The sequence below is a fragment of the Leopardus geoffroyi genome, chromosome A2 (assembly GCF_018350155.1).
Source record: "Leopardus geoffroyi isolate Oge1 chromosome A2, O.geoffroyi_Oge1_pat1.0, whole genome shotgun sequence".
Taxonomy (NCBI): Eukaryota; Metazoa; Chordata; class Mammalia; order Carnivora; family Felidae; genus Leopardus; species Leopardus geoffroyi.
The window spans coordinates 7684796-7699188 of record NC_059331.1 but is presented as its reverse complement, the minus strand read 5'-3'; the positions used below and the strand labels follow the sequence as shown (position 1 = coordinate 7699188).

General features: G+C 51.6%; 1 protein-coding gene across 4 annotated transcripts in view; it reads left to right on the top strand.

Moving 5' to 3' along the window:
• Positions 1 to 14393, top strand: part of DNMT1 (DNA methyltransferase 1) — a 47671-nt gene that overhangs the window by 25873 nt on the left and 7405 nt on the right. For all 4 annotated transcript variants that reach the window (XM_045491845.1, XM_045491847.1, XM_045491846.1 and 1 more), the window contains 14 exons: positions 10 to 119; positions 2803 to 2921; positions 3203 to 3295; positions 4033 to 4184; positions 4344 to 4531; positions 4637 to 4820; positions 6839 to 6936; positions 7131 to 7278; positions 8311 to 8426; positions 8609 to 8813; positions 8894 to 9027; positions 10720 to 10893; positions 12360 to 12581; positions 13731 to 13923. In XM_045491845.1, coding sequence (XP_045347801.1) covers positions 10 to 119; positions 2803 to 2921; positions 3203 to 3295; positions 4033 to 4184; positions 4344 to 4531; positions 4637 to 4820; positions 6839 to 6936; positions 7131 to 7278; positions 8311 to 8426; positions 8609 to 8813; positions 8894 to 9027; positions 10720 to 10893; positions 12360 to 12581; positions 13731 to 13923 — 2136 coding nt within the window. The remainder of the gene's footprint in view (positions 1 to 9; positions 120 to 2802; positions 2922 to 3202; positions 3296 to 4032; positions 4185 to 4343; positions 4532 to 4636; positions 4821 to 6838; positions 6937 to 7130; positions 7279 to 8310; positions 8427 to 8608; positions 8814 to 8893; positions 9028 to 10719; positions 10894 to 12359; positions 12582 to 13730; positions 13924 to 14393) is intronic.

The following is a 14393-nucleotide window of genomic DNA, read 5'->3' as shown; positions in this document are numbered from 1 at the left end:
GTCTCTCAGGTGGATGAGCCACAGCTGTTGACAAATGAGAGACTCTCCATCTTCGATGCCAACGAGTCTGGCTTCGAGAGTTATGAGGCCCTTCCCCAACACAAACTGACCTGCTTTAGGTAACGCACATGCTTCTGCTTCATTGTAATAGAGCACCTTCCTGAAGGCGCCGAAGTTCTTGATGTCCTCGTGAGGTTCTTTAGTGTTTGACCCGTAGCCTTTCTCAAGTTGCTAACGCCTCCTGGATCAGAGCCCCAAAGATGGTGGGAGTGTAGTAGATCTCCGCTGTGTGGGTTGTTAAAACCGTACATGTCTAATCTTCAGTCTGTACGCATCCTGAAGCTCATTCATCCGGATGAGGGCCAACCATGTGCTAGGTAGGTACTGACTCAGGTGTTATGGGTACAACATCGTGGGTCCCTGCTTTCCTGGGGGCAGAAGCTAAGTTCTGCGTGTCAGGTGGTAGTAACCGCGGCACATGTGAAAGGCATGGTGAGCAGAGAGGGGCTGGGAGAGTGTGTTTGGGACAGAGGGGAAGTGACTCGAGCAGAACCCTTCGTGGCATAGAGCGTAAGTCGAGGGGACAGCTGGGGAAGGACACCCCAGCTGGAGGGAACAGCAGGTACAGAGACCCCGAGGTGGGCGCCTGTTGGCTGTGCAGGACTCAGTGATGAGGCTGGTGTGGCCAGAGTTGCGGGAGCAGAGGGCCCGGAAGGGGGCTAGACCAAGCAGGGCTGCACAGGCTGTGGCAGTGGCCCTTGAGGTTCTGGAGTGAAGGTCCTGGCGTCTGGACTGCGCCTTTGGCAAGGCTCAAACAAGCCTGTGAGTACGCAGTCCTGTGTTCTGCACCCTGTGCTCCGTTCTGCTCCTCGCTGGGGCTGCAGTTACTCTGCGGCTTCACTTTATTTCTTTGTGGGGAATGGCTTGGCTCCAGGATGCGCCCACTGTGTCTTTCACCTGCTTTAGCAGGTGCTTTTTCCCTCCCTGAGGAAAATGTGGGGGTGGATCTCCTCTACCATACCTATTGTGGGCATCACTTTCCTAACACCCCTGCCCTACAGCAGGTTAGGGGTTCTCTTGCCCCGAGACAAGATCCCCAGTGTGTTTCTTCTGCAGCACATTTCATACTCCCTGTGGTTGGTGGTTGGCTGTATCCCCCTCTCGAACACCGTCAGGATCCTGATCTGTGTCAAGATGCTGTCCACCTACCAGTGACCCCCAGGCCCTGGCCCAACCTCTGCCTGGTGGTGCAAGTGAAATCTGTGTTGATGCGGCTGATGCTCACGCCCTCGTGCCGCCCTGTTGTGTGTCTTAGGACAGAGGCTCGGGAGAGGAGCAGCAGCTGGAGCCCGGGCTGCTGTGGTCAGGAATGTCAGAGCTTGGGGGTCTCTTGGCTTCCTCCTTGAGAGAGGGTCTGCTGTAGACCCTTTCCCGTAGGGTGGGGAGGCGGCACTAAGGACACGCTTCGCAGGGATAGTGTCATTGTAGCTGGACTGCCGGAGTTATTTAAGGACTCTGTTTACCTCTGGTACTTGGGCTGAAAGTGGCGGGTGAAAGCAGTCTTGGGCAGGGTCCATTTTGTGAACTAGTGGGTCCTGCCTCTGCCTAGGACTTAGAACTTCTCCCTGTCATCGTGGATAGCTTGCCGGGCTGGGCACTGTATCCTCCCCTTCTGTGGGTCCTCCATATCCTCCCCTCCCTGGCTATGTGTCCATCTTTCCCACTGGACTTAAGTCCCGAGGGCAGAGAGATGACCCGTGTCTGTCTACCATACCTGACACGTAGTAGGGGTTTCAATTCAGGATGTTCGTGTCTGTCCACCGTGCCTGGCACATGGTGGGGGTTTCAGTTCAGGGCGTTCGTGTTTGCATTTCTGAAGTTCTGTGCGGTTTCAGGATGAGGATTTCTGGCTTCCAAGGGCCTAGGCTGTGGGAGTGTGATGGGGGGTGGTGCTCTCAAGACCCGCGGATTCTGTGTCGCCCGCCTGGGCCTTTGCACCACGGGATGGTACTTGCCCGGAAGGTGCTCTTTGAGGCCAACACGAGCGGTTCCATAAGCAGAAAGGCCCCCCACCCCCAACACACACATACACACCCTGATTTCATGTTCTTCTGAAGTTTGACATTTGGGTGGTAGGACTGTGGACGAATGCCCTCAAACTCCAGGTTTAACCCTCCAAATGAGGTGGAAGTGTGTCCTTCCCATATCTTTACATCTGTCTTCATGCCGTTAGGTAGTAGGTCTTACTGTGCTTCTTATTAAGGTGAAGTTCCTATAACATTAAGCACGTATGAAACACTGAATGCATAAATGCAGAGAAAGCAGAGTGGGGATTGCCAGGGGCGGGGATGGAATAGGAAGTAGTGACTGTTTAATGGAGAGAAGGTTTTCTTTGTGGGCAGTGAAAGCATTTTGGAGCTAGACCGAGGTGGTGGCCACAGCCGTAAGCAGCATGTATCTGAGAAGCCAGTGCTTGTCCGATAGCAGTGTGCCGAGGGAAGACGCAGTAGTGCGTTGTTCCCTTGTGAGGTTTCCTGTCACCCCACTGTAAGACTCCCTGACTTCTTGGTGTCACCTTTGTAGATGCCTAGGTCTGTAGACATCAAGATCCTCTTGATGCATAGGCGGGAGAATTGGGTAGAAACTGGGTGAGGACACTGTGCCAGTGAAGTGTTCTGACAGCCGAGGAGGTTAAGAGTCTAGGACTTGCACGTGGTCTCATCACCTTGGGTCTGAGTTTGATTGTGTACTTCTGCCTGCCTTCACTGGTCGGCTGGTAACTGCTATCTGTCGCCTGTCTAGCGTGTACTGTAAGCGTGGTCACCTGTGCCCGATCGACACTGGTCTCATTGAGAAGAACGTTGAGCTCTTCTTTTCCGGTTCAGCAAAACCAATCTACGATGATGACCCGTCTCTTGAAGGTCAGTGGAACGTTCCAGGTTATGTTTGGGCAGAGATCTTAAAAACAAAGCTTACCTGCAAAGCACTATTCAGTTGGAACGACTGTCCCTTAAAGTGAGGGCTTGAGACTGTGCTGTGAACAGCTATTAGCAAACTCGCTCTGGTGGCTCTGAGGACTGCCCAGTTTGGCTGACAAGAGAAGTCACCTCGGGGGCGCTCAGAGTGCCACTGGCCCTTCTGGGGTTTGATAGGAGTCATAGTTCTTAGTCCATTTCTTTTCAGGAAACTTTCTTTTTCCTAGGTGGTGTTAATGGCAAAAATCTTGGCCCCATAAATGAATGGTGGATCACTGGCTTTGACGGAGGTGAAAAGGCGCTCATTGGCTTCAGCACCTGTAAGTGTGTGGCCAGTTGTGGACCGTGATGGAATCGGAAAGGGGCCCTTGTTCCTGTCCTCCCCTGGGCTTGGTTGGGCTTGGGTGGGATGTTTCAGCCTCCCGTGAATGGCACGTGACTAACTTGTGACTATTTGGGAACCATGTCGTTAGGATGGTTTCCATTACGAAACCATCAGGATGACTTTTTTGTAGGGGTTATAGCTGGCCCTCCAGTTAGAAGTGCCAGTCCTATTCTTACAGCTCAAACTCCGACTGAATTCCAAAAACAAGAGAGGAGCCCAAATAAGGCCACTTGGCCAGTCTCCCATTCTTTAGCTGTCTTCTTCCTTTTTTAAAATTTTTGTTTATCTTACACACAGTGTGGGGCTCAAGCTCCTGACCCTGAGATCACAAGTCATGTGCTCCACTGGTTGAGCCAGCCAGGCGCCCCTTTAGCTGCCTTCTTTAAGATTTTATTTAAGTAATATTTGCACCCAGTGTGGGGCTCGAACTCAAAACCCTGAGATCAAGAGTCCCATGTTCCACCGACTGAGCCAGCCAGGCGCCTCCGTTCCCTAGCTGTCTTAGGCCACTTCTGAATGGGTTAACTCCGAATGTCCTTTGCGTTTTGTTGACTTGTGCATATGGAATGACTTTTAGACTATCCCATAGTCTTCATAGACTCATCCCTGCCGTTTGGCCATCATAGCTGCCATCAGATTCAGACCACTTTTTAAAATTGCGGTTTACTTCAGCTTTTGCCGAATACATTCTGATGGATCCCAACCCAGAGTACGCGCCGCTGTTTAGTGTGATGCAGGAGAAGATCTACATAAGTAAGATTGTGGTTGAGTTCCTGCAGAGCAACCCAGACTCCACCTATGAAGACTTGATCAATAAGATCGAGGTGAGGGGCTCGGGGTCTCCGCAACCCGAGATTCATGCCTATTTACATGCAGCACAGATGTTGCTAGAAAACTCCTGTCTAAAACCAGAAACCGCTTTTCAGTTTGATTAGAACGGTTTTTCTTAAGCCTAAGAGAAACTTCTGATCTTTTTCTTAAAGACCACTGTTCCTCCTTCTGTGCTCAACCTGAATCGATTCACAGAGGATTCTCTCCTTCGGCACGCCCAGTTTGTGGTAGAACAAGTGGAGAGTTATGATGAGGCTGGGGACAGTGACGAGCAGCCCATCTTTCTGACCCCCTGCATGAGGGACCTGATCAAGTTGGCTGGGGTCACCCTAGGAAAAAGGTAAGGACGCAGCAGGCATAATACCGAAGACCGGAGACCAGAGAAGGTAGAGTGTCCTGTGCACTCCTCCCCAGCCTGCTAACACGATGGAAACCTCTGTCCCAGGCGAGCTGAAAGACGTCAGACCATCGGGCATTCTGCCAAAGAGAAGGACAAAGGCCCCACTAAAGCCACCACTACCAAGCTGGTCTACCAGATCTTTGACACTTTCTTCGCAGAGCAAATCGAAAAGGATGACCGAGAAGACAAGGAGAACGCCTTCAAACGCCGACGGTGTGGCGTCTGTGAGGTAACCTCACCTGGGCCGGGCTCCCCGCGCAATCTGAAGAACTTTTCTCCTGGCTGAGACTCTCCCTGCTCAAATGTGACCCCTAACATGGAAGCTGGGAGAAAGTTATCGGGGCGGGGGCGGGGAGGGAGAGGATTGCATGCCTCATGGGACAAGCAGATTGGCCGGACAGCTGTGGAAAGAGGTGTGCTTGGGCACCGCGCTATTGATCCACTGTTACTGACTAGCCTGGCTGCCTGGGTGGCATTCGTTCTACCTGCATAGCACTGTCTAGAGGCCTTGGTGTGAGTGCAGAGGAAGGGATTACCCCACAGAGGTGCTGCCCTCTCCGAGGGGGAGGACATCCCCGCGGGCCTGCCTCATCTCATGGTGTAACTTTCCCAGGACAGTGGGGACTCTGTCCAGGATGGATTGGAGGGCTTTTAAAAGCCCTCTCTTCCTGTGGAATTTTTTAGATTTACTTCACTCAGTATTAGGGGGATTAATTTCTCCAGTCATCTAGAGAAGAGATACTTTGGTATCTGCTATAGGCATATCTTGTCTCACTGCACTTTGCAGATACTGGGTTTTTCGTTTTGTTTTTTATTTTTTTAAACAAACTGAAGGTCTGTGGCAACCCTGCATTGAACAAGTCAATTGGTGCCATTTTCCCAACAGCATTTGCTCACTTTGAGACTATCACGTTTTAGTAATTCTTAGAATATTTCAAACTTACTTACTGTATTTATGGTGATCTGTGACCGGTGATTTATAGCTTGCTGAAAGCTCAGATGATGGTTAGCATGCTTTTAGCAGTTTTTTTTCCTTCTTTTAAGTAGGTTCCATGCCCAGCATGGAGCCAAACACAGGGCTTGAACTCATGACCCTGAGCTTAAGACCTGAGCCAATATCAAGAATCGGATGCTTAACCAACTGAGCCACTCAGGCGCCCTATCAATAAAGAATTTTTTTTTCAATTTTTTAAATATTTGTTTTTGAGAGAGAGAGAGAGCACGCGCGAGCAAGCAGGGGAGGAACAGAAAGAGAGGGAGACACAGAATCCCAAGCAGGCTCCAGGTTCCGAGCTGTCAGCACAGAGCCCGACGCGGGGCCCAAGCCCATGGACCACAAGATCATGACCCGAGCTGAAGTCAGACGCCCAACTAACTGAGCCACCCAGGCGCCCCAAGAATTTTTAAATTAAAAAATATACTTTTTTTTAGATTTCATGCTATTTAATGACACATTTAACAATTTAATAGACTATAGAATAAATATAACTTGTATATGTACTGGAAAGCCAAGAAATTAATTTGACTAGCTTTATTGGAACTGTACCTGTAATATCGGAAGTATACTGTATTTGACTTACTTTGGACAAAAACTGAAATGCAAAAATACCACAACTGCTTTCAGAACCTGTGTTCACACCGTCGGCTGGACTCTGTCTTTCCCTTTGTTTTATTAACAGGAATTCACGTGTTCTCCCCATTCTTTTGGTTTTAGTTTTTCACCTAGCACATGTACATGCACTGTCCAGAGCTTCCTGAATACACACAACTGGTGTTTGCCACTGTTACGTGTTGATACAAGTAATCTGGTGGACTCATTCCGATTATTCCACAGTATTTCATTATATGAGTATTCCAGCTTCTTCCTCTGTTATAAATAATGCAGTGGCGACATCCTTGAATGAGGCTTCTTGGGATCGTCTCTACATAGAAGCAGAATTGCTGGGGTGTGGGTTTATGCTTAACTTTGGTCTGGAAAAGTCTCCAGAGCGGTAGTGCCCCCCCCCCCCCCACCCCGCCGTGAGCATGGCGAGTTCTCAGTTCTCCACACTTGTCCCAACATGTGTCCTGCTTCTTAATTCTCACTAACCTGGAGGGTACGAATGGGATCTTGTTCTGAACTTCTTTTTCCCCCTTCCCTGATGAGGCCAAATACAATTTTTTAAATTGGTAATTCGCGCAAAACAAAAAACTGGTTACCAACGGTTACTAATGGCCATTTCATTCCCTTCCTGAATACTTTTTTAGGTGTGTCAACAGCCCGAATGTGGAAAGTGTAAAGCCTGTAAAGATATGGTTAAGTTTGGTGGTAGCGGACGGAGCAAACAGGCTTGCCAAGAGAGGAGGTAGGTTTGGCCGACGCCGCTCTCCTGGCAGAGGAACATGAGCTTTGTTCGGGGCAGGTGGGCTGAGACTTGCAGGGAAGGCGGTGCTCCCTCTTCTGGTGTTGTCGCCAGGCCTGTCCCCATTACCCAGCTAAAACAGCCCCAGTAGGTTTTACTTACCCGAGGGGACTTGCCTATAACTACTGACTCTATAGGTGTCCCAATATGGCCATGAAGGAGGCCGATGACGATGAAGAAGTTGACGACAATATTCCAGAGATGCCGTCCCCCAAAAAAATGCATCAGGGGAAGAAAAAGAAACAGAACAAGAATCGGATCTCTTGGATCGGAGAAGCCGTCAAGGTAATCCTGGAGAAGACCTAGCCTCCTGCCGCACCTCTGAGCATCAAGTCACACCCGGTGTTAAGCAGCCTGAGCCCCAAGCGGAGAAACCTGCTCATTTGCCTGTGAGGAGCAGGGCCAGCGAGAGGCCAGAAAATGTGTTTTTGGTTGTGTGCCCACAGACTCCTGTTTTCCTATCCTTCCAAAATGGGCCTTTGGCACTGTCCTAGGAGGGGTCAGGCTGGTTCCCCTTCAAAGCTTGTTTCGAAGAGAGCCTTCACTGCCCCATCCACCCCGGCCTGGCAGTGGGTGTTTTTGTGACACTCGCAGATGGCCTCCCTGCCGTCCTATGACTGTCCATCTAAGGCACAACTCCTTTACCAAAGCCGGAGAGCGAGTAATCTCTCTGCGCTGCTTCCTCGATGTCTGGAAGCCAAAGATCTGGTCTGTAGTGTGAGGCCTGCCCCTGCCAGATGCTGCTGTAGGCCTGAATGGGGCTGAGCCCCTGTCCTGTGGGGCTGAGCCCCTCGTACAGGAGGACAGGTGTGTGTTCTGTCCAGTGAGTGGAGGGCCGGAGGGAGGTGGGGACCTTGGAGGCTCCCGAGGAGGCAGTGCATCTGAGTTGAGACCCAGAAGGTTGGTGAGGAAGCAGCCTCAGAGACCTGGGGGCCAGTCAGGGCAGAGGCCCTCAGGTGGAAACTAGCTTTCCTTGTGGGAGAAGTAGGTCCTTGTGGCTGACAGAGTTGGGGGCGGGATGTGGCATTAGGACCACTGGGAGGGGTTGGGACCGGCACTGTTCAAAATCAAATGTTGGAATCTGATTTGCTACTGACACTGAAGCGCGGGGCTGACGAGGAGGGAATGTGTGTGCTCTTAGTTGCAGGTTTCCAGCCAAGGAAGCAAAGGTTTTCTGTAGTAGCCAGGGCAGTAGAGCTCAGGGCTTACCAAATTGTCAGGAATTAGGCTTTTATACAAAATAAGAGGAACAGGGGGGTCAAGCCTAGCATAGACCTTTGAACCCATCCTCTCCTGAAACGAAGCTCTCGTTTTCAGACTGATGGAAAGAAGAGTTACTTTAAGAAGGTGTGCATTGACTCAGAAACCCTGGAAGTGGGGGACTGCGTCTCTGTTATTCCAGATGACTCCTCCAAACCGCTGTATTTAGCCAGGTTTGTACCTTTTCCTTTGCTTGACCTCAGCACACACTTTCTCTTGAACACCTAGGAGATGCTTATGTGTAAATACAGCAGTGGCTCTTTGCCCTGGGCTAGACACACTGCAAATACAAGTTCCCCTAAGTAGACTCGGTCCAGGTTTGCCAGTCGGGTTAGCGACTTTCTTCTGACTCCAGAGTCACTGCGCTGTGGGAGGACAGCAGCAACGGGCAGATGTTTCATGCCCACTGGTTCTGCGCGGGGACAGACACAGTCCTCGGAGCCACGTCGGACCCCTTGGAGCTGTTCCTGGTAGACGAATGTGAGGACATGCAGCTTTCCTACATTCACAGCAAGGTGAAGGTCGTCTATAAAGCTCCGTCAGAGAACTGGGCCATGGAGGTGAGTGCCCGGCGCCCTTTGGCGTGCCCTTCCCCTCCCTGCGTGGGCTCCTGGCTGACACCGGGTCCTTGTCCTCAAAGGGAGGCATGGATCCTGAGCCTCTGATGGCGGAGGACGATGGAAAGACCTACTTCTACCAGCTGTGGTATGATCAGGACTACGCAAGGTTCGAGTCCCCTCCGAAAACCCAGCCAACGGAGGACAACAAGTACAAGTGAGTGCTGGGCCCGGGTCGGGCCCGGGCCCCGGGTCCCCTCTGTGGGGCCGCCTCTGTGGTGCTCAGGGCCGTGTGCTTATCTGTGCCTCACTCTGGCCTTTCACGTACTTCTCTCTGGTGGGGTTTCTTTCCCCTGCTAATCAGAGACCAGCCTCACTTGGTTGCAGTTGCTTTAAGTGTGTGGACAGCTTGGGCACGGAGTTGCCTTTATGAGAAGCTCTCCTATCCAGGAGCAGTATGCAGCTTTCTGTCTTCAGCCTCTTTGTGTGTAGCTCAGCGTTTCTGCTACGTATTTTGCATGTTTCCTTCTGTTTTTTAGATATTTTCTTTCATGAGTGGTATCTTTGATTCCATGTCATTCTAGCTGATGAGTGACTGCTTTTAGGGAGGCTTGGTTGTTTTTGTCTTTTTTTTTTTTTTTTTTAATGTTTATTTATTTTTGAGACAGGGAGAGACAGAGCATGAATGGGGGAGGGTCAGAGAGAGAGGGAGACACAGAATCTGAAACAGGCTCCAGGTTCTGAGCTGTCAGCCCAGAGCCCGACGTGGGGCTCGAACTCACAGACCGCGAGATCACGACCTGAGCCGAAGTCGGATGCTTAACCGACTGAACCACCCAGGCGCCCCTGTTTTTGTCTTTTTAAAAAAAAAAAAAAATGTTTATTTTGAAGAGAGCAAGTGGGGCAGGGGCAGAGAGAGCGAATCCCAGGCAGGTTCCATGCTGTCAGTGCAGAGCCTGACACAGGGCTCGATTCCATGAATTAGGAGACCATGACCTGAGCCAATATCAAGAGTCAACCCCCACAGGGGTGCCTGGGTGGCTCAGTCGGTTAAACGTCCGACTTCGGCTCAGGTCATGATCTTGTGGTTCGTGGGTTCGAGCCCTGCGTCAGGCTCTGTGCTGAGAGCTCAGAGCCTGGAGCCTGTTTCAGATTCTGTGTCTCCCTCTCTCTCTGCTCCTACCCCACTCATATTCTCTCTGTCTCTCTCTCTCTCTCTCTCTCTCTCTCTCTCTCAAAAATAAATAAATGTTAAGGGGGTAAAAAGTCAAACTCCCAACCAACCAAGCCCCCCCAGGTGACCCAGGAGGCTTGCTTTTTAAATTCTCTTTCGATGTTTAGTGCGCTGTGCCTTCCTTTGTAACCCCTGTACCTCACTTGTTCAAACTAAAGTCGCAATGGCGCCTCTGAGGCAGCAGTTCGCCCGATGGGGTGGGGCTGGGAGGGCTGGCTTACGTGCCCCCAGTGTTTCTCCAGGCAGCCTGGTGCTGCCTCTTGATTTGATCTCCAGTGAAGGCCATTTCTAGCTCTCCTTTAAGGACTTCCTAATCAGAAATGTTGAATTTTATCAATTAGCTTTTCAGCCTTTAGAGGTAACAGTAGGAGACTCCTCTGACATCGAGCTGTGACCGAACCACTCTCTGCATTCTTGCTTGTGGCGTATTCTTTTCCTTATTCTGCGTTCTGTTTGTCTTAGGGTTTTCACATCAAATTCTCAAAAGTCGAATTAGCTTGGCATTCTCTTGTGTTTCATCTCTGGTCTTTGGTCCCAAATAAGTGTTTTCAGAGTGTGAACACAAACTGCAGGAAGCCGGTTTCTTCAAGTGTCTGCAGACATCCTCTACTGGTCACCAGAAGCTCCGGGTGAAGCCAGCTCAGGGCCCCTTGTTTCTGTCCCTCGCTCCTTCAGGTTCTGTGTAAGCTGTGCCCGTCTGGCTGAAATGAGGCAAAAAGAGATTCCCAGGGTCATGGAACAGCTTGAGGACCTGGACAGCCGGGTTCTCTACGGCTCGGCCACTAAGAACGGCATCCAGTATCGCGTCGGAGATGGCGTATACCTGCTGCCCGAGGCCTTCACGTTCAAGTGAGTGCCCCTTTGGCCCAGGTCAGGGCCATGAGCGCTGGGCCAGTGCAGGGTTGGCTCTGTGGTCTGTCCCCCTCCCTGTACCCCCAGGACTAGCCGCTGCCTGGACTGTTGCCTTAGTATGTGTGGTGATCAGCAGTATCCCGCCCTCCATGGTAGGGTGACTATAGTAAGTCTGAAAGAAGTCAGAGCGTGTGCTGGCCAAGCACAAGTGTCTGTGGTGGGGGCCTGGCCCCACCCAGCCCTGAGGCTTTGGGGCAGAGACCATCTCCTGTTGTTCTGGTCTGTCACGTGGGAGGAGTATTTCACCTGCCAGGCTCTTGGGATGAAGTGTGTTAAAGGGCCTAAAGGAAAGATTGAATGAACGTGAGTTGTAATCCCATTTGCCAAGAAGTATCAAGATCTCTTTGTGTATCAGAAGATTGGGGCTTTTCAGGGAGAAGTAGGCCGAGTTTCCACACTCGATCCAGTCTTTGTTCTCAGAACTAGCACTTGGTTGAATTCCAACCAACATTTTCAGAACTTCTCCGTTTCCTGACTTGCAGTTCCTAAAGTCCCAGTTCCCAACCTCAGTTCAGTCATTACGAATTACAGAGCACGGAGGTCAGGGTCCTCTCAGCCTGTGCAGCTGGTGCGAGTACCCGCTTTAGCCCCGGCTGTCCTCAGTGTGGAGGGGAGGACGCCCGTAGTGCTGTCTGCCCAGGTGCTCCCTGCACAGAAGACGTGTCCACACAGGTGCTCACAGGTACCTTCGGAGCCCAGTAGACTAAGGAGGCCTGGTGGGAAAACATGGCAGCTGCTTTCCTGAACAGCAGGCTTCAAGCCTGCAGCCGAATCCGATGACCGGTTTTACCCCCCGTAGTCAGGCCAGGTTCAACTTGCCCAGACTGTGAGTCTCCACCCATGCTCTTTCAGCATTCCCTCTAGGTCAGCACCCCAGTCGGGAGAGCCTAGGTCATGCTTGGTGACAGCCCCACAGCTGTGGAAGTTGCCTCCCTGCCTGGACTGCGTGTCCCTCGTGGTTCAGCAGGGCACTTGGCCTGTTGGGTCACTCGGGGGCTTGGGCTGGTGGGAGCACTGGCTTCTCGGGGCTGCCGGTCTGAGCCGAGGGAGAGCGTACTGGAGGCAGCTCAGCGTTCCTGCCAGCACCGCTGTGTGTCCTTTCTCGCACTCGCTGGGCAGAACGAGGCACATGCTAGGAAGTGCCGTCCTGTCCCGCGGCTGGGAGCTGGGAGCTGGGCCTATTCAAACAGCGTCAGCAGCTACCGTAGCCAGCGGCACACAGATGGAGAAACCCGCTTTAAACTGGATGAGGTTTCATCTTTCTCCGTAAATCTCCAGGCGCTTAGCTGCACTGGTTTAGAAGGTGTTTGGATTTAAGTAGTAGTGTTACTGGCCGGTCACACTGAGGTGATTCCTTTTTATGGGTTCGTATTCAGTTATGCGTAACACTGGCTTCTCTGCAGCATCAAGCTGTCCAGTCCCGTGAAGCGCCCGCGGAAGGAGCCTGTGGATGAAGACCTCTACCCAGAACACTACCGGAAATACTCCGATTACATCAAAGGCAGCAACCTGGATGCCCCCGAGCCGTATCGAATTGGCCGAATCAAAGAAATCTTCTGTATCAAGAAGAGCAATGGCAGGCCCAATGAGACCGACATCAAGATCAGAATCAACAAGTTCTACAGGTCAGTGAAGGCCTCTGCTCTTCCAGGATGGCGGCAGACTCCTAGAAGTCTGAAATGGGGTTGTAACAGCACACACGGTGGTATTTTAAGACTTCGGTAGAGGTAGCTGTTTTTCTAAGTGTTTCTATTATCTGGTGGGTGCTGACAGGGACTAGAATTGTAGTTATATTTCATAGCTTTGCTTTAGACCTTTGTTTTAGAGCCGCAGAGTTGTCTCCCCCAAAGAAATCCTTAAGCAGAAGTCAAGAGTATGACAAGATCGTGGGGCACCTGGGTGGCTCAGTCGGTCGAGCGACCGACTTCGGCTCAGGCCACGATCTCACGGTTTGTGGGTTCGAGCCCCGCGTCGGGCTCTGTGCTGACAGCTCAGAGCCTGGAGCCTGCTTGGGATTCTGCGTCTCCCTCTCTCTCTGCCCCTCCCCACTCATGCTCTGTCTCAGAAATAAACAAACATTAAAAAAATTTTTTTAAAAAAAGAGTATGACAAAATCAGGGGTGGAACGTCCTGGGCTCTGCCTAAGACACTCTCAGAGAATCTCAAGTTCTGTTTACGATTGTCTGAGTTGTGTCCCCTCCCCCCCGGTTCCCCCCCCATTCTCTCTTCCTGTTCTTCCTAGGTGCCTCTTCCTGTTTCTGGGCTTTCTGTCTGTCTACACTTTTCCTAAGGTCTTGGCTTCACTCTTTTTTGGGGGACCCTAGGAACTCGTACTGATCAGGAGCTAACTGATAGAGATGGGTGTAAGGTTGTTTCACTTCTTAACTAATATACGTGAAAGATTATTACGGTCTCTGCAACAGTCATTTGTGTCTACAGAAAAGAAACCAGGCTGGCTAGTGTAGGCAAGAGGAGGAAGGTCTAGATCCTTACCGGGCAGCAGGCGGCTGCTGCTCTGGACGCAGGGCGGGGCTGTTTGCACCGCAGTCGTGGGTGTGAAGAGCGAGCGGACAAGCAGACCAGCCACTGAGTTCGTGGCAAGGAGGCCCACTCTGGCGGCGGTGCCGGCCTGGGGGGGGTAGTAACTGATACCCTTAACTGGAGGGTTGTGGTCTTTACCCATGGGTTTTCTGAGCACCCCCAGAAATGGGGGGCCGTTTAATTGTCCTGTTCGCAACAAAGGAGATTGTTAACAAAGAGTCTTCCACGCTCAGGCCAGAGAACACCCACAAGTCTACGCCGGCCAGTTACCATGCGGACATCAACCTGCTTTACTGGAGTGACGAGGAGGTGGTGGTGGACTTCAAGGCCGTGCAGGGCCGCTGTACCGTGGAGTACGGGGAGGACCTGCCAGGCGGCCTCCAGGACTTCTCTGCGGGTGGCCCAGACCGCTTCTACTTCCTCGAGGTGGGACTCCGGGCTTATCGCAGGGAGAGGCTTCAGGTCGCAGTCACAGCCCCTACGAAAGCAGTTGACTTACCCAGAGTATGAATCAGTGGCATTCAAATTCCTCTGGAACGTGACACTTGCCTTTAAAAGAACGGAGGGGTGCCTTGGTGGCTCTGTCAACTGAGCGTCCATCTCGGGTCATGATCCCAGGGTTGCGGGATCAAGCCGTGCGTTAGGCTCAGCACTGAGCACGGAGCCTACTTTCCCTCTGCCCCTCTCCCCTGCTTGTGGGCGTGCACACACTGTCTCTGTAAAATAAAAAGACTCTATAACGCAGAATATAAACATAGGAGCATCCTTCTGCTTCTGCGGTTTATTTGGAGACTATTTAGGTGGCCTCCACCAGCCCTACTGATTCTTTTAGGGTGAGTTAGGGAAAGGTGCCCCTTTCCCTGGTGGACTCAGCCCTGCCCCAGGCAGTCCCAGTC